Source organism: Bactrocera dorsalis, unplaced genomic scaffold (genome assembly GCF_023373825.1).
Source record: "Bactrocera dorsalis isolate Fly_Bdor unplaced genomic scaffold, ASM2337382v1 BdCtg048, whole genome shotgun sequence".
Classification (NCBI taxonomy): domain Eukaryota; kingdom Metazoa; phylum Arthropoda; class Insecta; order Diptera; family Tephritidae; genus Bactrocera; species Bactrocera dorsalis.
In genome coordinates, this window is record NW_026038099.1 from 30,843 (window position 1) to 57,810 (window position 26,968).

The window sequence follows — 26,968 nt, forward strand, 5'->3', positions numbered from 1 at the left end:
TCTTATATTAAGGTGTAGAATCCATTTTTTAGTACATATGCACTTAGCAATCTATACCAAGTTGCGTAAAAATATGAACTATACATATTTATGCTAATTAGCTGTTTTGAGGTTATTGGAGTTGGCATATAGCCATAACGACAGTGTATTTGGAAAAATTTCACAATCTTATATTAAGGTGTAGAATCGATTTTTTAGTACACGTGCACTAAGCAATCTATACCAAGTTGCGTAAAAATATGAACTATACATATTTATGCTAATTAGCTGTTTTGAGGTTATTGGAGATGTCATATAGCCATAACGACAGTGTATTTGGAAAAATTTCACAATCTTATATTAAGGTGTAGAATCGATTTTTTAGTACATATGCACTAAGCAATCGATACCAAGTTGCGTAAAAATATGAACTATACATATTTATGCTAATTAGCTGTTTTGAGGTTATTGGAGTTGTCATATAGCCATAACGACAGTGTATTTGGAAAAATTTCACAATCTTATATTAAGGTGTAGAATCGATTTTTTAGTACATATGCACTAAGCAATCTATACCAAGTTGCGTAAAAATATGAACTATACATATTTATGCTAATTAACCGTTTTGAGGTTTTTGGAGTTGTCATATAGCCATAACGACAGTGTATTTGGAAAAATTTCACAATCTTATATTAAGGTGTAGAATCGATTTTTTAGTCCATATGCACTAAGCAATCGATACCAAGTTGCGTAAAAATATGAACTATATATATTTATGCTAATTAACCGTTTTGAGGTATTTGGAGATGTCATATAGCTATAACGACATTGTATTTGGAAAAATTTCACAATCTTATATTAAGGTGTAGAATCGATTTTTTAGTACATATGCACTAAGCAATCTATACCAAGTTACGTAAAAATATGAACTATACATATTTATGCTAATGAACCGTTTCGAGGTTATTGGAGATGTCATATAGCCATAACGACAGTGTATTTGGAAAAATTTCACAATCTTATATTAAGGTGTAGAATCGATTTTTTTAATACATATGCACTAAGAAATCGATACCAAGTTGCGTAAAAATATGAACTATTCATATTTATGCTAATTAGCTGTATTGAGGGTATTGGAGTTGTCATACAGCCATAACGACAGTGTATTTGGAAAAATTTCACAATCTTATATTAAGGTGTAGAATCGATTTTTTAGTACATATGCACTAAGCAATCGATACCAAGTTGCGTAAAAATATGAACTATATATATTTATGCTAATTAACCGTTTTGAGGTTTTTGGAGTTGTCATATAGCCATAACGACAGTGCATTTGGAAAAATTTCACAATCTTATATTAAGGCGTAGAATCGATTTTTTAGTACATATGCACTAAGCAATCGATACCAAGTTGCGTAAAAATATGAACTATACATATTTATGCTAATTAGCTGTTTTGAGGTTATTGGAGTTGTCATATAGCCATAACGGCAGTGTATTTGGAAAAATTTCACAATCTTATATTAAGGTGTAGAATCCATTTTTTAGTACATATACACTAAGCAATCGATACCAAGTTGCGTAAAAATATGAACTATACATATTTATGCTAATTAGCTGTTTTGAGGTTATTGGAGATGTCATATAGCCATAACGACAGTGTATTTGGAAAAATTTCACAATCTTATATTAAGGTGTAGAATCGATTTTTTAGTACATATGCACTAAGCAATCGAAACCAATTTGCGTAAAAATATGAACTATACATATTTATGCTAATTAGCTGTTTTGAGGTTATTGGAGTTGGCATATAGCCATAACGACAGTGTATTTGGAAAAATTTCACAATCTTATATTAAGGTGTAGAATCGATTTTTTAGTACATATGCACTAAGCAATCGATACCAAGTTGCGTAAAAATATGAACTATACATATTTATGCTAATTAGCTGTTTTGAGGTTATTGGAGTTGTCATATAGCCATAACGACAGTGTATTTGGAAAAATTTCACAATCTTATATTAAGGTGTAGAATCGATTTTTTAGTACATATGCACTAAGCAATCGATACCAAGTTGCGTAAAAATATGAACTATACATATTTATGCTAATTAACCCTTTTGAGGTTATTGGAGTTGTCATATAGCCATAACGACAGTAAATTTGGAAAAATTTCACAATCTTATATTAAGGTGTAGAATCCATTTTTTAGTCCATATGCACTAAACAATAGTAGTAGTAAAATACGGGTTCTAGATCACTTTTTGTATGGAGAAAATGGCGCAACCGCAAAAACCGCAAATTGGCACGTGGTACAAAACCGCAAAACCGCAAAACCACAAAACCGCAAAACCGCAAAACCACAAAACCGCAAAAACCGCAAATTGGCACGTGGTACAAAACCGCAAAACCACAAAACCGCAAAACCGCAAAACCGCACAAGAGTATAATTTTGCTTATGGAAAATTTTGCTTATGGAAGATAAGACATTTTTAACCACAAGAGCATAAAAATATTTGTATAAAAAGACTAATAGTAAAAAACATTTAAGTATTTCATTTTAAATTTTCGAAATGTTTGTGACGGTGGACGTTCAAGGTTTCAAAGCCTATGACAACAAATTTATTGTGAAGGAAATAGCTGTGGTCTTTAATAATGAAGAATTTCATTGTTTCCACATCAAAGCTCCCTTTGATTTTTCAGAGCTGAATAAGGATTATCAGCGACAAGCCAATTGGTTGATCAAACACCACCATAATTTACTATGGTCTTATGGAAGCGATAATTTCAAAGCAGTAAGGAATTATTTAGCATCTACATTGAAAAATGTAAAAGTCTATGTAAAAGGGGAAGAGAAACAAATGTGGATAGCAGAGTTTCTCCAAAAGCCGGTCTTTAATATTGAAGAAGAGATGATGATGGATGGTAATGAAATGAATCTGTCTACATTGTATAATTTATATACAGATGCTATACGTTGTCAATATCATTTTAATAATACCTGTAATGAGAAAATCAACAAACTACAAATCCGTTGTGCTTTAAAATCAGCATTAATTATGTTGAAGTATATACTAGATAATGGTATAAATAAAATAAAATAAAATAAAATTAGAAATTTTAAACCTTATTTTTTTTATTTGAAAGGATGAAAAGAAGAAGAAAAGTAAGTATATAAACACATTTTTTCAAATGTACACCTCATTTTAAATTGTCGTGAGCAAAGCGCTATGACACAATGGAATTTAAATTTTATCTCTCGCTATTATTATCATTCCTCCTTGTTTTCAAAGCTGCCTACCATTTTGGAAGAAAGTAGAAAATAATGGACTTGCGATAAACCAAAACTCGAAAAATCTACAATTTAATTTAACATTACCGAATAGTAATGATATTTTACAAATAAATATTTCACTATTATTACTTAAGCAAAGTGAACCTCTTTTAACGGATTATGAAGAAGAAGAAATCGCAGTGTCGTCATCGACCTCCATTATAGAAATAACACAACCATCTTCACCCCCTACAGAAATAATTCAACCATCTACAACAATCACACCGTTGTCTGTAATTGACTTTACAACTGAAGGAAAGCCTTTGAGAATTTTTACTATAGATGAAGCTATAGAGGCATTTCGTAAAGAAATTATTGAAAAGGAGACTGATATTGGAGGAATCATCGAGGCGAAACAAGCATTTTATAGACATTTCAAATTGGAATATGATAACTTTAATATACCAATTCGTTGTACCTATGATAGTAGATATAGTGACAAACTGCTGAGCATCAAGTGCTTTGAATATCGTGAAATAGAAACTGAACGAATTCTAAGTAATGGGGATATTGAAAAGGTTCTAGTCCATGATACTTCATATAAAAGACCACATGTGGAAATAGTTGATGTAAAAAACTATAAACAAACATTTAATATGGTCATAGTATAACGAGAGCTCCACGTGTAAAGATCAATTAAAAAACAACAAAGAAAATGAAATTAGTCAATTTAATAAAAATTCTACTTTTACACCTATTTTATTTAAGCTATGGAACAAGCTATTATTATAATCAATTTATAGACCAAAATCAAAATATAAGTAGGTTTAGAAATTTTGAAAACAGTAAACAAGCTAGTTTTGAATACAGTATTCCAAACACTTCATTACGTTTAAAAATAAATGTAACAATTCAATTGATAGATCAAAGTTTTCCTGGGCCGAACCAACCATTATTAAGAACAACATTAAGACCAACTTACTCCGATCAAAGGACTGAGTCACATAATGTAAAAAGAAGTGCATACACCATTCTCGAGGCCATTGACGCTTTCAAAAAAGATTTAGTGGAAAAGGAAAAGAGAATTGGAGGTATTCTTGAAAGTCCAGAGGTTTTTTTATCGACATTTCAATTTAGTTTACGATAATTGTGAAATAAGAGTTAAATGCTCTTATTATAGCAATTATGTAAAGCGTACTCTAAATATCTATTGCTTTGAATTTTCGGAAAGCAAAAGAGAGGCATTACATGAGCGCTCTTCGTACGTTATAAACCCGACAATAATTATAATTAATGTTGATCGTTATTATCAAACATTACATATGAAGGTTCAGTAATCAAAAAGACGATGTCCACGATGACAGCTGTATACATATTTAATTTTCTCAAAAAATTTGAACATTTTTTACCTGGAGATCAGAGGAGAACACTTATGGATATTCATTCAAAAGTCGAGTATAGAGATAAATTAAGTAAAATAAGAAATCATTTCGGTGAACATTATGAAGACTGCGTTTGGTCGAATCCTAATTGTACAGCTGGTCCAGACACCTGTAATTGCTCATACCTCGAGCGTCTAGATGAGAAAGCCTATAAAATTATGAACACTTACACCAAAATTTATAATCAAATTAGCTGTAAATGTTGTAAATAAATTCCACCTGTAATAACTTACTTTTTTTAATAAACCTTTATGTAAATAAAAAACAACTTTTTTTTATTTTTATTTTTTTATTTTTATTTTTTAATTTTTATTTTTTCAATTATGTAGGCATTACAAAATTGAAAATTCCATTACTAAATGTTAATTGGGCATCACTAAGCCCCCATAGAAGACCCAAGTGTCTTCGATAAAGAGATACGGAAACTGATATGTTTCCCATTGATTTTTCGGTAACATCTATATTATCGAACATCATTTCGATGTCACCATCCAGTTCTATTCTTAAACGAGATAATATTATCTCTTTAATTTTGTTGAGCAGTTCCAAACGCTCATCTTCGTTTTCCAATACCGAAATCCAGCTCGGATTGGTCTCATTCAGTGTCCTCCTGTTTACGTGTCCGCGTAAATGCTTCATGTTTAACAAAATAGCTAGTTTGCATGACTTACATATATGTATATAAGTAGCACAAATCGCATTTATATATGAACCATTGATGATATTACATTCAACAGATATTGTGTTTACTCTTGTTATATCCACTGGATTATCAGAGTAATGAACAATTTTTGGCTCCAATACTCTTTTACTGAATCCTAGTAATGAACCAATTGAGCATTCTTTATTAAAATTCACTTCTTCATTATTACTCATGATTTCAGTTTGAAATGTATTCAGATTAGCCTTTATATCAATAAACCCTTTATTTAAAGGTTCATATTTGTTGGTTATTGTCTCAACTATATCATCCAATTCATATGTTCCAATAGGTATCTCAAGAACCATATTTCCAATGTGAAACAAATTGTTTTCTTTGTCCACATTTGGAATTGTATTATACGAGTCGAAGCTAATTAACCCGCAAACATAATCTTGTGGCAATTCTATAGGAGGAAAATAATTTGCAACCAATATAGATGAATTACCATTTACTGTTAATGTAATCGACATGATGATGATGATGATAGGTTATCATTAAAAACTCAACTGAAACAATTTTTGAAAATATTGTTATATTTATTTATTTATTTATTAATTTTTTTTAATTTAAGTCATTAACATCCACCCAGGAATTGTGGTCAGAAGAGAATCCCAACCATTTAACATAAACTCTATTGTTTCGACGTTTCAAAACTTTTTCAACTAAATATACATGAGGGTGTTTAGTTTTCATTAGTTCATATTCGTAAAATCCACCTTTGATGACATTTCCTTGATAGTCTTCAAGTATATACGTTGTAGGGTTTGTGTTTTTAATTGATTTGATTTTAAAAACTTCAGTTGTCCAATTTGGTGTATATCCTTTTTCAAATACATGTTTATATTTACTTATTCTAACCTCATCATTTATTTTAAATTTTGGTCTATGAAAAACCTTCAAATTGTTGTATGCAGTGTCCAATAAATGTTGTTCATTCGAGGAATTTACCTCATTTGGAGTCATTCTGATAGTCCTGTGAATAGTATTATTGTAATCATTAATTAAATTTTTATAGATATCAATCCATTTATAGGTTCCTCGAAAACTAAACTCTTTCCACATCATTCCTTTTAATGTTCTATTTAATCGCTCTATTATAGATGCTTTTAATGAAGAAAATGTTGAATAATGATTGATATTTTTTCTCTGTAGTAATCTCTTAAAATTAGTATTATAAAATTCCTTTCCATCATCTGTTTGCAGGTTTTTCGGTATTCGGTTGCTTGAGTTTAAAATCTTAACCATTGCATTTGTAACATTTTCTTTAGTTTTATCTTTAACTGCTTCGGCCCATGCTTTTTTGGAAAATGTATCGATTACAGGTAAAAGATATTTGTATTGTTTATTACTACTTGAATACTGAATCATTACCACCAAGTCAGCTTGCCATAAATCATCGATTCCTTTTATAATAACATGTCGTCGTGTAAAATTTTTTCTAGCTTGTTTATGTAACTCTTCTACAATAGCCCTTTTGTTATTCATTTTTTGCTAATCCTTTTATAGTAGGGAACTTTATTTTTAACACTTCAACGTCTTTTTCAGTAGGAAGTTGTTTCAATACAACGAAACGTATTAAATAATCCTCAATAGTTGATAAATAGTTGTTTATATTATCTAAATATTCTCCACATGCACTCTTTATTCGTTGGTCTATTAGAGTCTCAATTATGGATACATCATTTTTAATACTATTATTCAAGATGGTATTAATTTCTCTAATTTGATGTTCTAATTTGGTTTTCATTTTATTCAGCATGTCTAAAAAGTATACTTTCGAAATGGCATCATCGTCTCCTATGGGAGCAGCTAGGTTAATTATTCTTTTCTTGTTTAAATTCAGATTTTTATTTCGATCTAGTATTGTTTTCCCACTTGACCTACTAGAGTCTAAAGAGAAATGACCAAATTTATTTATACTCATATTATTTAATAATATTTGCTTCTCGTAACTCTTCAATAATTGATATAATTTCGTTTTGATGGTTATTGTGACCGACACTTGTTGAAGATATAAGCAATCTCAATCTATCCACCATCTCATTAGGGTTATCCCAATATTGATAAATATTTTTACGACAGTCGATTGACTTCAATAAACCTCTACCCCTTATGAAAGAGTGTGGAATATAATTGATCAATTTTCTGATAATGTTTAGATATTTAAAGGATTTTGTTCCCTTAATTTGACTATCTGGCTTATAATTAGGTCTGTGAGCACTTGTATCTAATAAAATCTGTCGATAAGTCATCAAATCACGCTTCTTATAATGTTGTGGTTTTTTATGAAATATTAACTCAAATAGACCTTGTGTCATTTTCCATTTATCCTTACCGATCTGTATAACATCTTTGGAAGTAAGTTTTATTGGTTTGACTCCAAATCGCCATCGACCATTTGAATCTTTATTCGGTCCATACAATGTATCAAACGTTTTTAAATTTTTAAGTAATCTTATATTTTGTAATAATGAATTGGGTTGATTAGGCTTAACTCGTTTATAGTCTTCATTTAATTGATTTTTACTCTTACGTTTTACATGCTTGTCTCTTTCCCACAGATCAGGATCTTCTTCAATTCTTCTTAAAATATCTTGATCAGTTAGAGGAGTAGTATTATTATTATCATTACATAATTCACTTCGATTTTGGGTTTCTACAGCCTTGTTTAACAATTGTTCATCGTCTGGTTTTTTAGGAATATATGGTTCTGTTCGGTGAGGATTATTCATATAATTTATTTTTTGTCTAACACCAACAACATTATCTAATTTTTGTTTTTTTTTTCAAAATTTTGTTTGTTAATGATATCAATAGATTTTCGCTTTTTAGTTTTCATTACATTGCTTTGTACAGCTCTCTTTAGTAATTCATCATCATGAGGTTTAGGATGAATATACGATGTTGGCCTTTCACAATCTTTCATAAAATTTATTTTTCGTCTAACACTATTAAAATTAACTGGTTTTGTTTTTTTAACAAAACATTGCTCATTAGCGATATCAACAGTAGTTTTTCTCTTCTTCTTTTTACATTTCTTCATCATTTGCTTCTTAACAATCTGTTTCCGAGAACTATTTGTAGAATATTCTAAATCTGAGGTATTCGAAAAAATGTTTTCTTTACTATCAAGATCATTAACATTCACATCATTCAATGCATCAATTTCCATATCTTTGCTTTCTTTTACTCTTTCCGGTTGCCAAGTTACAATATCACCATTATAATTAGTAACATTATTTTTATTATTATTAGAGGTTTTCAAATTACCAACCAATTCATTTAATGGTTTTGAGATGGGTTTAAATGTTTCTTCCAACAAGTTCATTCTATCCAATTCTCCCAATTTCATTCTTTGAATTTTTTCTTTTAATACTTTTCTGGTCTTAGCAAGATTTGCTAATATAGTCATTTGATTATTGGACATGATCTTTAGCGAATGAGATAAAAATCTGTTACCTATCAGCTGAGTATCTGATAAGGATCTGGTGTGGTGTATGCTTTTTATAGATGTTTTATATTTGTATAAAATTGTCAAATCCTCTTCGATAGCGACCCTTGTTTATAGGATCATCTTTACTTATAACAACAAAGCCGTATTTATTTATCCAAGACTCAGCGCACATTTTTAAAAATGTCTTGTATAACATATCCCCAATAACATGATCATTATAGATATGTTTAAGATTCATTTCATCTTGTTTGAATACAATAATCATGTTTGCATTATCACGAATTAAGTGTTTAGGAATTTTTGTATAAGTTTGACATAAATAAAAGGAATCAATATTTTTATGACGACCCATACAAAAATAATCTCGTATTGTACTTTGTTTTCCACATATTACATCATCGAATATAAAAATAGAGTCCGGTTTGGCTTCAGTAGGCTTGATAACATCAATGTTTTCACTAAATGTATACAGATTTATTCCTTTTATCGGTTCTATAAGCCTTTTTAGATAGATATATTTCGGTTGATATAATGATTTTGAATAAATGTATATATTTCGGAAATTAAGCCCGTTAGGACTTTCAATTAAACTGAGCATAACATTAGTTTTTCCACAATTTGATGGTCCCACAATCAGCGCTCGTATGGAATTTGGTAAAAGGGAACTATGTCTAGTAACATTTTTAACATTTATATAATTGTCAGCGTTGTTAACCTTGAGTTGAAGACGTTGTTTAACAACTTTCATTTTGTTCACTAGACCTATAGCGATATAAACCATTGCTTTTATAATAATGATCTCATTTAATTATAACTCACTCAATGGGACTAATACATAAAAAGAATGGGGAGGGTCTTGTAAATAGTTTGATTAATTCTTTACCTATTGAACTTCATTTACCCGGATATCAATTTTGTGGACCGGGAAAAAAACTCCGACAGCGGTTAGAAAGAGGAGATAAAGGTATAAATCTTTTAGATGCAGCCTGCAGAGAACACGATATTACATATTCACAAGCGAAAGATATAAATATCAGACATCAAGCTGATAAAGTTTTATCTGAAAAAGCCTGGCAACGTGTTACATCTAAGGATAGTGATTTCAAAGAACGAGTAAACGCTTGGCTCGTAACAAATGCAATGAAGGGAAAACTCAAATTTGGAATGGGTATTAAAAATAAGAAAATAAATACATCTAAATGTAAAAAACGTAAAAAGATGAAACCCCGTAAAGTGTCATCAAACAAAATATTTTTGAGGGCAGTTAAAAATGGTATTAACATGCTTAACAAAAAGAAGCCACAGTCATTTAATGAGGCTTGTAACATTTCTCAGAATGCTATAAAGTCTAGCTTTAAAAATAAAAAAGATAACATGCCGAGAATAATTCCAGTCCCAAAAAGTGGTGGGATTTTACTACTGCTTCCTATTTTAACAGCGTTAGGCGCACTTGGTGGTATAGCATCTGGTGGATCAGCCATAGCCAAAGTATTAAATGATATTAGGAATGGAAAGGAGCAATTGGCCGAGGCTAGCCGTCATAATAGATATATGGAATCAATCGCTATGGGGAAGGGTTTATTCCTCAAGCCTTATAAAAGAGGATATGGGTTATATTTACGACCCTATCCAAAAAACTAGTAAAAAAGCTACCCAAAAGACCATTAACAGACGTAGATTTAATGAAATATGGTAAACATCTTAAAAATTTTAGAGGAATTTTTATGCGAAACTCATTACCGAAGAAACCAAAATCTCAAGAATGTGGAATTCTTAATTTAGATGATGCTGATGGTCCTGGAACTCATTGGGTAGCATACTATAAAACAAAAATTATAAAGAATATTTTGATAGTTTTGGTAATTTACAGCCACCGATAGAACTAATCAATTACCTGAAGCCACCAATATATTACAATTATGAGCATAAACAAAAATATAACACAGTAATATGTGGGCAATTATGTTTAAAATTTTTATTTAATAAAAATAAGTAATATAAAATATAAATTGTTTTTTTGTATTACAATAATAAAATAATATTATAATGTTTTGAAATGACCATAAGCATAAGTATCAATATGATTTTCCCGTACAATTCGCTTATCATCTACATTGCTTAGAGCTACTTTACAAATATTTTGGGTATAAATCGTATGCAGCTTAGATCTAAATGTATACATTGACGCATTATAAACTTTATTTTCTAACAGACATTTTTTAAAATCATTTAAGCTCAATGTAGAAGTTACACACTTTTTTATTCCCTTAATTTTCTTAGTTTCATTTACATCATTATCAATTCTAAATGAATAAATTTTCGCTCTTAACCCAATAAATTCTTTTATCAACTTTCCATTACATTCATCCTTCATCATACCTAAAACCTTCTTATTCAATCGAGGAAAATTAAAAATATTTTCTATTGGATATGAAGAAGTATCAAAAAATTTTGAAATATCATTACGAATATCATTATAAAAGTCATCAGTTTGAATATCATAAATGAATGAATCAGTATCCATATAATTCAAGGTAATATTATTTTTATATTTCTCTTTGATATAATCATAATGGAAACTATACATTTTAAATTTAGAAAGTTCTAAAACGGAAAAACCAATATATATCGGTTTGTTGTACAGAACTGATACTTGTTTCAATTGAATCGCTAATAAATTATCAGAAAATTTGCTCAGACTATGGAAATTGGGTTTAGCTATTAAGGCTCTAGCACCTAATCTTTTCCTGCCTCTTCCACCAATATTAGTATTTTCCCAATTTTGTACTAATTTAACATCTACTCTTTTATTTACATTTTCCATAGTTTTCCCATACACCGCATTATTTAATAATTTAAAAAAATTTTCTTCAAACTTATTTGCTGCTAATGTTCTATGATAATTATTTAAATCAATATATTTTTTTAACCAATCCGATTGATTAAATTGTAGAATTCTATGAATTTTCTTCAATACAAGACCATGTTTAATACACTGTTGTAATCTTTTATAATGAATTATATATTTTACCTTATTTCCCAAATCACCAATTAACTTTGAATTTTTCATTGATCCAATTTTTTTATTTTCGAAACACAATGGGAAGTCATTATGAATATTGTGAGTGGTTATAGGATAATCTAAATCTACTTCTAATATGTAACCAACTAAAGAATCTTCTGGTATACTAAAAACATTAAAATCATCTACGTTTTCAACCCATTCAAAATTGCTATGAGGAAGATTGTGTGACATAGCATAACCATATAAATTATTAACATCTAAATAAATTATAAAATTTGAAGGCTTAGTCGCATCGTAATCACTTAAATATTTATTGTTAGCAACTGAATGCCGTTTACAACATTGAACAATACCTCCCCTAATACCGGACAAAATAAAATTATGCATGTTTTCATCAGTAAACAATTCTAATTCTGTTCTAGTTATTTTGAGCATTGCATCCCAAGATAATCCTGGAGATGTATAATATTGGCATGGATCTAGTCGATAAATTCCTTTACATAATTTTCTAAAATTTTCAAAAATGTCACTGAGGAGTAGCACATCTACTTTTAGATATAAAAATAAATAATCTAATAAATTGGAACAATTGAATGTTGTCCAAACATTTTGAGCATATTGATAATCTTCGATACTACATGATTCATTTGATAATTTATTAAAGAAATGTGAACGAGCAGGTAATTGTGTTTCGTTGAGACATGTTTCTGAATCTAAGTAGTCATATGGGAAAATACCTTTACGTTTCATTAAATCAAAATGGTGATCGTTAGGGAAAAAAGTCTTTGTAATTTCTAAATCATTATTATTTAAATTCTTAGCTAAACTGTCTAAACTAGAAGGCATGAATCGGAAAGAATCTAAAAACCTAAGTTCAATTGTATCTTTATCATTAATATATATTCTCTTTGATATCGAAATGTACAACTCTTTGTTTAAGGGAATAATATTTATATCTCCCTTAACAGATGACAATTCTTTAATAAATAGATGGCAATCATATTTCGATAAATTATGAAAAAATATTGGAATAAAATTTGCTATCTGATATTCCAAATTACATTTTTTATGTGCCGGACCTTTATATTCACCAGTTAAATGACAATGGTCTGCTACCCTATCACTTAATAAAAGTTCCATTCCACAAATATGACAAACTATATCCTCTTTTTGACGTCTAAGTTGGTCGACAGTTAATGGATGCATTCCAACTGCTTTATTCAAAAACTGGTGATAAATATCGATAACGTCATCGAAAATATTTTTAAAAAAATGTTTTGGAGCATCAACACCGCTATATATTTTGAAACGATTAAGATGATTATTATATGAGCACTTAATAAAATAACAATAAGCATAAGGAATATGCTCTTGCACACATTGAGTCCTACTAGAATTTTGAATATCTATTGGTTTTAAAATACATTCGAAATCTGCATATATAGTAAATGGTACATCTATTTGTTTTTTGAAATTTTCAAATTTTAATATTTTTTTTCAGGTGAAGGCATCCGTGTCACAATTTTTCTACAATGCATTTTATGGATAGCTAATTTTTCTTCCTCATAAAAATGTATTAGACATGAATTACAAAAATATAATTTATGCTTAACTCTTGTAACTTGAGAACTAAGTAATCTACTTAAATTTTGTATCCAAACATAATGACTTTCATTGAAATCATCACTATATAAAGAAATAAGATTAACATGATGTGATTTTTCTTCTTTCGTTAAATAAAAGGGTCTTACTAACAAATTGTCTTCTATACCAAACACATTTACAATAATATTTGGATTATTTGCTTCAAATATTTTAATATCCTTTATTTGTAATGGAAAATTTAAATTTTTAAAATTTACTACTTTACCATTATTTAAAGTTATAATGGAATCTTGAATATTTCTTATGTTATATGAAGAACACCTTTGTCTATTTATTGAGGGTTGGTAAAGAGATGAAACTATGGCCCACTTAAAGCAATATACATCATTGTTAACAATATTTATACATGCTTTTTTATCTGCAATTATTTTTGGTAGTGGTATATATAACGATCCTCTAATTGGTTGATATTTATTTATGTTTACTTCTAGATGAATAATTTTACTTAGACTCCAACCACTATCTCGTTCTTGAAATGTGTTCATTTTTTCAATCAATTTAGCAAATTTTTCTTTAATTATATCAATAACATTATTGTTCTCCATAAATGCTTCAGTCATTACAGTTTGATGTGACATTATAGCAAATTCTTCAATATTTTCTTTTAATTGAATATATTTACAAAATAGTTCAAAGTTAAATTTTATGCTTTCATGCTTCTCTATAGATTTCTGTAAAAGCTCAGATAATTCACTTAGACGTTTTTCAAAAAAACTTTCAACAATTAAATCATTGGGTTGATTGTTTTCCAAAACGTATGTTTCAATACGATTAGTAAACATACTATTAATACATTTAATATTATTATTATTACTATTTACACTAAACATACAATTCTTTTTATGCATGTTTGTTCTCACATGTGCTAGCCATAAATTTTCTTTTACTTGAATTTTACATTGCTCACAAAAAGTTTTTTCTTTTTTGATTCTTGATGTTTTATTGTAATATGCTTTTCTAAACTCCTTTTGTGAGTATAACTCTTTTCACAAAAACTACACGGATACATTTTGATTTTTTTTTTATTCTGTATGAAATTCAAATGATGGGGAAATAAATTTTTCACAAGGTTTAACTAGTTCTATATAAAATGTATTACTATTTAACGCATCAATAGTTGAATCCTCTAAAGCGTTGTAGGAATGCGGAAGAAAAAGAACACTATCATCTAGTTCTATCATCACCTTCTCTCCAAACTTTGTCTTCACCCTAATAGCTTTTATTATTTTGAATTTTTTATGAATTGGTAAATCAATTACCTTCAGTATTGGTTTTCGGACTCTTTCTCTTGAAACTGATTTCAAGTCTTTAAGAGCTCGATTCATAATTTATACTTAATTTATATCCTTAAGTGGACAAAGTAGGTGATTGAAAATTAGGATTAATTTTAGATCCTTACATGGAACAAGAGTTGCTTTAAACAATTTAAATCTATAAAAAATCGATACATTAGAAAAGGCGTTGTATAAATATATTATCTTATTTTTTCACTATATTACCTTTTACTGAGTGGTTGGTGTTGCTATTTAAAATTTTTATATCGCACGAATTACGATTTTCTGTGGATGCACAGAAAATGTTTTAAATGAATCAAACTCCGGTTTTACCGTACAGTGCGGCTTGCCGTCCAGTTTATTATTCATTCTCTTATTCTTTATACAAATCTTACTTGCTACATTTACTTGAAGCCGTTGTGCTGACTTGACATTCCTCAGCATCAACGACCCGGCATAACTTAAATAAACATATCAAATAAAAACAATGGTATTTGATTTCATTTGGAATTTAAAATATATGCTTGTTTATGCATATTATATATTTATGCATGTATGTAGTTGAATCTGAAGATTCAACTTACATTTTGTAGGAATAAAAAAAATACTTAAAAAATACTTGTCTTTTTTTTGACAGTGGTGGAGTCGTTTGACGACGCAACTCCCCCAGCGTTACTGTTTGAACTCTCCTGAGTTCCTGTATTCACAATTTTTATTTTTGTTGTTTTTTTCTTTAATATTATTATTAGGATTGCTATTACTACCATTACAATGATTATTAGTGTTATATTAATACCATACGAAACATTTTTATGGTATTTTAATTCTGTAATTTCTTTTATATTTTCTATATTTTTTATTGCAATATCATTGAATGTTAATTTTGGAGAATAACTTTGATTTAATTTTTCGGCAGGGTATATAATTGTATGAATATATTCCGTCTTATTATTTTTAAATTCTTGTTTTAAAATTTCCATTTTGCAATTTACAAATTTGATTATATAGCTATTTTTTAATACAATTTTTCTGTCGTCGCAGTTTTGTTTCATTACATCATTTTTTGCATTTCTTATTAATATGGTGTCATCGTTTATTTCTTGTATTGATGTTTTGTTATTATATTTAAATTCGCAAGTATTTGAAAATATGCAACTTTTACTCAATTTTAGATTTTTAAATGCTTTATTTTCTACATAATCAAAATAGTTTTCGCCAATTTTTATAACGAATTTTTCTTTTTCAATAATCTGTAATTTATTTCTATTTGGCATTGGGGTTATTAATTGAATCTTAGTTTGAAAAAATGTTCTTGGTATCTGAATTGCGAATATTATTGTATCGTTTCTGTATACTACTACCCCTACTTTTGATAATTTTAGTTTGTAAAAATCAATCTCATATTTTTCAATTTCTTCCCTAGTTAGCATACTTGGATGTACCATATTGTATTTAGCCGCCGCTATATTATTTTGTATTTCCTGAACTTTACTTTCTATGAATTTTAGTTTATTCATTTCATCATTATACAAAATTTGTCTTTCAATTCTATTTTCCTCTTTGTTTATTATATTTAAAGTTTCTATTATTTGTTTCCTATCTGAGTCTATAGTTCCTTTTAATAAGTTTAGTGATCTATTTAAATGTTCATTAATTACTATTTGTTTATTTAAATTTACAATGGCATTATGGCCATTTTCTTCAATAATTTTTAAATTGTTCAAAATGTCTTGTCTGTCATCATCATCCATGACTCCAAACATCCATTTATATGCTATTCCTCCTATATTTATCAATCCTCTTTTATTTCTCTTTTTGATATTTGGTGTTATAGATGTGATTTTTGCTTTTATATTTTTTATTTCATCAAACAAAATTTCTTTATTTTCAATATTTAGTTTCTCAATATTTTCTTTAACCTGATCAACTACGTCTGCTATCTTGTTCGGATTTATAGTATGTATGACTGTACTTATTTCGTTAACTATTTCTATGTCCGCTATTTGTATAATTGTATACCCCGCATCTTCTATTATTGGTGTAATTTGCAAAAGTGCTGTCACCACTGATATGATTATTGTTAAAAAAATAATTATTATCGTCATCTGTAAAAGTAAAAAATGTATAACCGTTTTAAGTTTTGATTTAAAAAAAATTAAATTGGATTTTAGTCGCCTCTTACGACAGGCATCTCTTACCATGGGTATATTCTAGAAAGACCCCTTACCCACTGGGGTAAAAAAAAAATCATGTATATATATGTAAAAAAAAAAAGAATTAAATGTTATTATCTCCATTAAATGCCCTTAGACTGAATGAATCGTCATCATTCTCATTTGGATTTTCTATATTTGCCAATTTCATTGGTCTTTTTATATTTGCCGGATGAACGTTTTGTAAGGGAAATATTCTGAAATATGGTTGGTCTTTATGCCTTACTCTTTTGTAGTTTTTAATTGGTCCTGTTTGTCTGTTTTCTATATATTCTTCTCTGTTTTGATTTAATTTGGCTATTGTTTTCTGTTTTACTGTATTTATTCTATCTTGTAATATGGATGGACAAATGTTTTCTTTGGCGTCCCTTGGAGAACATTTGATAGTTGAGTGGTACCTATCGTTATAGTTGCATATAACAATTTGTATCCTCATTTCTGTTGAAAGACTAGAATCCTCAATTCCTGTTAGTTTTTCCAACAGGGTTGAGTGCAGTCTCTCAATGTCTGCATTTCCTGTGTGGCTATTTGGTTTTGTGTGGTGGACTTCTACATTTTCGTCATTTAAATATTTTATTAATTGTTCTGCTCTAAACTCATTATCCATAATAATTTTTTTAGGTTTACCGAATTTCGCAAAATGTTCCATAATTATTGTCTTTTTAGCTCTCCAGTTTCTGTCTGTTATTCTATAAGCCGCTGCGAATTTTGTTAATTTATCAATTACTGTTACAAATGATTGCTTATTGAAATGAAATATATCTACATGAAGTATCTCATTTTTATTGGTTGGAGTTTCAGTTAGGTGAAATTTAGGTTTAATGGGTTTCCTATCGTATTTGATTTGTTGGCATTTTTGGCAATTATTTATTATCAATTGTATTTCTTCTTTGAATTTTGGAAAATATATTTTATCTTTTAATGTATTATAGGTTTCATTTATGCCACTATGCATAGATTCTTTTGTATGGTATAGTGATATTTGCTTATGTAATTCTTCTTCTTCTTCTATTTCTGAGGCTCTTTTTGTGCATTTTATAAATTTTAAACTTCTATCTTGAGCAAACATTTCAATAAGTAGTTTTTGTATTTTATGGTAATCTGCTTCAGATACTTCTGAAAATATTCCTACTATTCCGTTTCCTTTTATATATTTTTTTAATGTTTCCTTGTTCTCTTCTTTTTCATCCATTGGGTTTATTTCAATTATTTTTCTTCCATGGAGTCTTTGCATTTGCTCTTTTTGTCTATATGTTAATATAATTTGAATTTTATATTTATTTACAATTTCTTCTTTAATTGGAAAGTGTTCAAGCAGTTCTTCATCTGCTGAATGAATTGTTTCCGACAATGCTAAGTTTGATTCATTGTCGTTACCTTCTTTTATTTTTGGTGAGTTTTCAATTCGACTCAAGAAATCAGCTACAACATTATTTTTTCCATTTAAATATTGTATTTCAAAGTTGTATTCTTGCAATTTCAATAACCATCTCTGATGGCGTTGAGAAAATTCTTTTCCTTTATATTTATTAACAAGATATTTGATCGGACAGTGATCAGTTATTATTTTAAATTTATTGCCATATATATATGGTCGAAAATATGTAATAGAGAAAATTACCGCTAAAAATTCTTTGTCTGTAGTTGAATATTTTTGCTCATGATTATTTAGAGTTCTTGAAATGTAGCATACTGGTTGGCCTTGCTGTGAAAGCACTGCTCCAATAGCATAGTCACTAGCATCAGTTGTGATACTGAATTCTTTGTCGTACTCTGGGAATTTGAGAGTTGGGTGAGATGAAATGAGTGCTTTTAAATTTTCAAAGCTTTCAATATATTGTGGATCTTTAGCGTTTATTTTATTGCCCTTTTTCAAATATTTTATCATGGGGTAAGCTATTTTAGAATAATCTTTTATGAATTTTCGATAATAGCCCGTTGCTCCTAAAAATCCTTTTAACTGTTTCTCAGTTTTTGGTATTGGTAGCTTTTGAATTGCTATAATTTTATCTGGATTAGGCTTGATGCCTTCTTTTGTTAAAATGTGTCCTAGGAATGTAGTTTCTCTTTGAAGAAAACTGCATTTATCTGCCTGTATTTTTAATTTATTCTCATGTAGTTTCAAAAAAATTTTTCTTAATGAGTCTATGTGCTCTTCTAATGAAGTTGAAAAAATTAATATGTCATCTAAATATACGACACATATTTTATTTATATATTCCCTCAATATGTCATTCATAAATCTCTGAAAAGTAGCTGGGGCATTTTTCAACCCGAAAGGCATTCGGACGTATTCATATAGTCCTGCCGGAGTGACAACAGCTGTTTTCTGGATGTCCCTTTCTGCCATTAAAATCTGATGGTAACCTTTTGCTAGATCTATTGTGCTAAAGTACTGTGCTTTGCCCAATTTATCTAAGATTCCGTCGATATTCGGTAGAGGATACTTATCGTCTACAGTCAATTGGTTTAACCTCCTATAATCAACCACTAGCCTGAATTTTTGTATTCCTGACTTATCTATCTTTTTCGGTATTATTAGAATAGGTGAGCTATATCTACTGTGACTTTTTCTTATTATCCCTTGCTCTTCTAATTCAGAAATCTGTCTTCTTACTTCTTCTTCATGTTTTGGAGGTAATCTATAAATTCTTGAGTTTATTTGTTGATCCGTAACTGTTTTAATTTCATGAACTACTGCTTTTGCATTTGTGAGTTTGTCCCCTTCTTTATAGATAAGTTTATTGAAATGCTTTAATAATTTTTCGATTTCCTTTTTCTCATTTGATTTTAAATGATCGAGGTTGATGTTCTTTACTTCACTTATATCTAATGAATAAACTTGCTCTTGCATAGTTTTCATATAGAATAGAAGATTCACACCATTTTTCAAAATTATTGTCATTTTTTCGATATCAATAGTTTTAACATTTTTAAAAAGGAAATCATTTCCTATTAACAAATCATATGGTTTATTAAAATCCATTAATAACCATCTCATTTTTGCGTTTTCCGGGTATTTAAATTCTTTGGGACAAGGGCTTTTTACCTTAACATTTGGCGTTTTAATTATCCCGTTCAAAGTATTCACCAAAGTGCTTTCACTTTCAAGCACTGGTAATTTAAATTTTTCGAAACTCGATTTTTTCATTATACTTATGGTTGAACCTGGGTCGACCAAAGCATAAAATTTTTTCTCAAAAAATGTTAATATTATTATAATTTTGTTTAATGATTCCGAGGCTAATTTGTAAAAAACTCCTCGTTCGTGTTTGATTCTTGTGGATCACCTCTCCTACTCATTGTGTCCACGTCCATGGGTTCTGGTCCCCTATTTTGTACTTGTTGTCTACTATTTACTGAATTTCTTTGCTGTTGTGAATAATTATACTGATTTTGATTTGTTCGAACTTGTTCTGAATAGTTTGTACGATTTTGCCATCGAGGCTGCCTTGTTTGATTGGATTGTTGTCGATGAAGGTTTATTTGACGTTGTCCGGATTGTGGACGATACTGTTGTTCAGAAAAATTTTGATTTTGTGAACGATATTGTCCTGAATAAAAATTTTTGTTGTTAACACCATTATTTTTGGTATTAGCTTGAAAGTTGTTTCCCCCTTTTTTTAGATAAGGATTTAGATTGCCTTCATCCAACCCAATAAATTTATAAATTTCATTCGCCATTTCCGTTAATGATGTGACCGATTGCACTGTATATGCGAATGTCCCTGATGCTAATTGTTTTATTCGCTGAATTAGCATCCCTGAAAAAATTTCTCTCATAGTGTCACCATTTTCGCTTAGTGCACTATATTCTGTTATGTCATCCACGATTTCGTTTAATCTTTTACTTAATTCAGCTATACTATTTACTTTCAGAATCGAAATTTCTTTCGTGATCATCAATTGATTTTTTGTGGGTCTATAATGTTGCCTTAATTTAGTTTTACAACTTTCCCAATTTTCAGGTGGGTTTATTTGCAAAAAATTTTTTGCTGATCCACCAATTTTCAAATCATAAATAACCCTGAATACTATTTCTTCCTGTCCTACATAGTCCCTTCGTACCCTGTCAACTGCTTCAATGAAAGATGGCAATTTTTTTACAATTCCTTCAAAGGGAGATACATATCTTAAGTCTTTTTCGACTCTTTGCCTAATTGTAAGTTGATTTATTGCTGCATTTTGTGCAGCTATCTGTGTTAAAGATGCCAAGCATCGAGTTAGCATTTCTATTTGCTCTGCCATATTTTTTATTTTTAATTTTTATTTTATTTTTGCAACAAAAATTATAAAACACTTGCAACTCTGTTAGCTTGTTTCTTTTCTCGTTTGTTCGTTTCTTTTTCTAACTTTATTGTTTTTGAATTGATTGAAACATTTAGTGAGTATAATTTCTGCGTTGACTATTTTTTTTTTTTTTCTTTTTTTTTTTTTACAAAGAAAGTAATGACTTCAAATAAAACTACTACTTAAATTATTAATTGAATATTATTTTACCTTGCTGTTGGTGCTGCTGTTTTTGTTGTTGTTTTGTTGTTACTGTTGTTACTGTTACTGGTGTCGTTGTTGTTGTTAATGTTGTCGTTGTTAAATTATTAGTTGAATATTATTTTACCTTGCTGTTGGTGCTACTGGTTTTGTTGTTGTTTTGTTGTTACTGCTACTGGTGTCGTTGTTATTGTTAATGTTGTTGCTGTTTTTGTTGAGTTTGCTGCTACCCCTGTTGTTGTTCTTGCCTCACTTTTACTCCAAATTCTTGCTTATTTTTAAAATTTTTATTTTTTTAAATATTTTTATTTGCTGAATAAGAATTGTTTCACCTTTCAATTTGATCACGGAAAGTTATTAATGTTTCTATATTTATTTATTACTTTTAATGCTTTTTTTCATATTTTTATTTGCTGAAGAAGAATTGTTTCACCTTTCAATTTTATCACGGAAAGTTATTAATGTTTCTATTTTTATTTTTTACTTTTAATCCTTTTTTTTTCATGTATTTATTTGCGTTCAATTTTCGGTCGCGGTCAAACAAAAACTTGGTTCCTACAAAAGCCGACTGCGCCAATTACGATTTTCTGTGGATGCACAGAAAATGTTTTAAATGAATCAAACTCCGGTTTTACCGTACAGTGCGGCTTGCCGTCCAGTTTATTATTCATTCTCTTATTCTTTATACAAATCTTACTTGCTACATTTACTTGAAGCCGTTGTGCTGACTTGACATTCCTCAGCATCAACGACCCGGCATAACTTAAATAAACATATCAAATAAAAACAATGGTATTTGATTTCATTTGGAATTTAAAATATATGCTTGTTTATGCATATTATATATTTATGCTTGTATGTAGTTGAATCTGAAGATTCAACTTACATTTTGTAGGAATAAAAAAAATACTTAAAAAATACTTGTCTTTTTTTTGACAGTGGTGGAGTCGTTTGACGACGCAACTCACGGGAAACAAGAGTCACTTCACAAAAGTCACTAAATGTTTTCACTGAAAAGGTGTCTAATTTATATTCATTGAGACAAGTAGTCTTATCATATATATATATGAAAGTGTCTATCAGTAAATATTTTGCGGTTTTATAGTTCTGTCTATTAGTAAATATTTTGCGGTTTTATAGTTCTGTCTATCAGTAAATATTTTGTGGTTTTATAGTTCTGTCTATTAGTAAATATTTTGCGGTTTTATAGTTCTACAAACTGCAAGTTGCACACTTTTTCTAGTATGGGAACATATTTTATAATTTAGTATTAAGGAGACACTACTATTAAAAGGCACAAAAAATAAAATAAAATGTCTTTCCCGAAAAATTTAGAAAACTTTTTAAGAAAATATAACGACTTAATTGATAATGAGCATCAAATATTTTTTTATTCCATGTTAAATGAATTGCGACCATGTTTATCCGAGCCATTTATATATTCAACGAATGGTTTACATAAGAAAAATTGTCCTTTTGCGGATAACTCATACAAGGAAATCGTAGATATATGTAATTGTATTTCACTCTATTCCCGATATAAAACATTGAAAAAAATTTATAATTTATATGCTGTCATGTTTAATGAGTCAAGGTGGTAGAAAACAAATGTGTGATAAAGAAAACACATTTTCAAAATGATAAAGAAACCAAATTTTAAAAAGATATAAATATGAATTTTACTTTTAATAATCCAATTGTACTGAAATATTTACGGGAGACACACATCAACGTGGAGAATTATGGATTCAATCTTTGAGAACGACCAACAAATAATTAATTTTGAGTTTAATCAAGACGAATTTGATAAGATCCTACAAAATTTAAACGAAGAAGGAGTTTACAAGCAGCTTCAAGAACTAGGAGAGCCCGTCAAATCCCAACAAGGTACCATCGAAGGGAAAACTCAGATACCAAATAAACGTAAGAGACAACGACGTACAAAGTTAATACAACCTGAGCGATCTGAACAAAAAGCCACTCAATCAAGAGCTATTCCAGGAAATGTAAATAATTGTATTGATGTTTGTGAACCAAAATTAGCAGCAGCTGTTCCTATAACTGAAGTTTTAAACACAAAGGGTTTACTAAATGTAGGAAAAATTGATTTAAATAGTAAGAGTGGAAACGTCCCCTCATTTGAAGTCAATTTCAAAAATGATGGGGATATTCAGAAATTAAAATTTTTAATACATCAATGGTTTGATGATGAATTTTCTAAGGGGGATGATATTTATTTGGAAGACAATCAAACTTCATTAAAAAACAATAGTATTTGGTGTGATGTTGATTGGATCCGTGAAGATAAACTTCTAAGTGAGTTGTTAGGACTTGTATATGCATATAAAGATGTTGGTAGATTTACCCACATTAAGCACGTGAAAAAAAGTTTATATGCATTCATTAAATTTAGACAAAACAAATGTTTTATTTATAAGTGTACAAATGTTTTAAATTTGAAATAAACATAAAACAAGCAATTAAAACAATATTTTTTCTTTTATTATCTTCAATTTATCGAAATTTACAGAGATTCGAAATTGTGTCCCATATGTAGCACAACCGGCGTCTCCCTTAAATGCTAATGCATCGACCACGAATTCGCCATATGATCTTTCCTTTTCGAATTTCCTGAGAGCTGCGCTGGTTTCTATTCGAAAGCTATATTCCATTCGCTCCTTAAGGAGTTGAAGTATGAAGTACTCGCACAGTATTTTCAGTTCTGATGCCCAAGTATCATTACTATTCCAATGTGTACGAATGATGTTATTTCGCGCTTGTTCACTGTACGAATATCGACTATCTAAGAATGGAGATAAAACTCCAACTTCCTCCGGAGTAATATAATCCAGAATAACAAAAACATCTTCCTCACAAAACAAATTAAATGCTGAACTAGGCATTTTAAGTAAAACCCTTGGGGATTGTGTTCGAAAAATTAGTAAAAACAAAATGTAAACATAAAATTATAAGCAGTTTTATACATTTCCAAAAGCAAAAATATACTCTTGTGGTTAAAAATGTCTTATCTTCCAAAAGCAAAATTTTCCATAAGCAAAAAAAAAAAAAAAAAAAATATGTATATATATACATATATATACATACTATATGTGTCTGTGATTTCATAAAATTCTCACACGCTACATACACACACACACACACACACACACACACACACACACGGTTTTGTGCCACGTGCCAATTGTGGTTTTGCGGTTTTGTGGTTTTGCGGTTTTGTACCACGTGCCAATTTGCGGTTTTTGCGGTTGCGCCATTTTCTCCATACAAAAAGTGATCTAGAACCCGTATTTTACTACTACTCATAAATATGTCTAGTTCATATTTTTACGCAGCTTGGTATAGATTGCTTAGTGAATCTGTACCAAAAAATTGATTCTACACCTTATTATAAGATTGTGAAATTTTTCCAAATACACTATCGTTACGGCTATATGACATCTCCAATAACCTCAAAACGGTTAATTAGCATAAATATGTATAGTTCATATTTTTACGCAACTTGGTATAGATTGCTTAGTGCATATGTACTTTAAAATCGATTCTACACCTTAATATAAGATTGTGAAATTTTTCCAAATACACTGTCGTTATGTATAGTTCATGATTTTACGCATCTTGGTATAGATTGCTTAGTGCATCTGTACTAAAAAATCGATTCTACGCCTTAATATAAGATTGTGAAATTTTTCCAAATACACTGTCGTTATGGCTATATGACAACTCCAATAACCTCAAAACACCTAATTAGCATAAATATGTATAGTTCATATTTTTACGCAACTTGGTATAGATTGCTTAGTGCATATGTACTAAAAAATCGATTCTACACCTTAATATAAGATTGTGAAATTTTTCCAAATACACTGTCGTTATGGCTATATGACAACTCCAATAACCTCAAAACGGTTAATAAGCATAAATATGTATAGTTCATATTTTTACGCAACTTGATATAGATTGCTTAGTGCATATGTACTTAACCTTTATGTGCTCGGGATGGTAAACTTACGTTGGCGGTCGGAAGTCTACATTTGTAGCAGTTATGTATTTGTATGGAAAACTATGTGAACATATGAACAAAAACACTGGCCCGAAGAGTTTTATACTTGAATGCATATTTATTATGTAATATATAATTTTTAGATACATACTTAAGTTGAAAATGTTTAAATATCATTCATGGTACAACATTTACCCAAAGTATGTGTTGTGGCATGTGTGTCACATGCAGGTTTTTTACACCAACTGCAAATCTTGCGTATGGTTTTACGCTTTCTAGCTTCACAATTTTGACAACGAACAGGGTGCGTAGGTTGAAAGTCATTAGAAATATCAGGCAAGTGGTTCGCAATAGTGCCGGAAACAGGAGAACTACCGAGAGCCGTTTCAATAGCCAGGCGTGTTGGAGCATGGCCTAATACCCTTGGATTTTCAGAGCGCTGTTCAGTTGCTGGCATGAAAAGCTGTGCAAGGCATCGCAGGAACTTTCGTCGTTTGTCTGTTTGTTGGATATGGTCGTTTTTTTCCGAATATAATGAATCCGGCTAGAGCGCTTATATCTAGCATGTTGAAAAACACTGCTAAAGGCCAACACAAAGTTTTCGGTTTAGTGGAATATGCAGAAAGCATTGTCCATTGCATTGACGCCTCCTTTGGTAGCGTTGTGGTCAAGAATATTCTGTGGCTTGTTTTTCTTCTCAGGTACAATAGCATTTGTCAAGGGCGTACTGGAAGTAGTATAACAGCTTTTCCCTTTTTTGGCACGTAAGATACCAACTCAAATTTTGATTCGAGAAACCCAAAAATGGTTGACTGTTCTGCTCGTTTGCTCGTTTGAAGCTCTTCGTACCCTAGCCTGTGTTTACAATTTTCTTTTATATCATCCATATCATGGAAAAAGATACTCTTACCGTTTAACGACTCGTTTCGGACGGTTTGAGGCATATCCAGACATATTTATTGTTGTTTTTTTTCAAATATTGAAAATTAATATACACCTAGGAATTCTTGAGAAGCAATGCAAAACCGATCATCACAATATAAATATTGAATTTAAATCACTGCAAAAACAAATATTGCTATTGCGAAATACGCTAAAAAGTCAGTAACGCAAGCACAGCCTACTTATTCAAAAACCGCATTCAAAAAATTATAGTTGAGTGGAAGAGAGCTGAGAATTTTCATACATTTTATATGCTGTCTACATTTGTAGACTAACCGCCAGGAGATGGTCATTTTGAAAAGTAGGGTCGGGGGGGTGCTGTAAACTATATTATTTACGTGATAGTGGCCAAAGCTGCTTAGAATTCATTTTTAGGAAGCTACTGAAAATTTCGGACAATGTTGTTATGAAAAATTTTTTTTTACTCAACTTTTTCTGCAAAAATGCTACAAATGTAGACTACCGAGCACATAAAGGTTAATATA

At 29.7% G+C, this 26,968-nt stretch overlaps 1 protein-coding gene across 1 annotated transcript; it reads right to left on the minus strand.

The window, feature by feature from the left end:
• Positions 1–10,893: 10,893 nt before the first annotated feature.
• On the minus strand, positions 10,894–13,250 carry LOC125780024 (uncharacterized). The gene has a single exon (XM_049461519.1). The coding sequence runs from the start codon at positions 13,081–13,083 to the stop codon at positions 10,894–10,896; it is 2,190 nt and encodes a 729-aa protein (XP_049317476.1). The 5' UTR covers positions 13,084–13,250.
• Between the last annotated feature and the right edge of the window lie 13,718 nt (positions 13,251–26,968).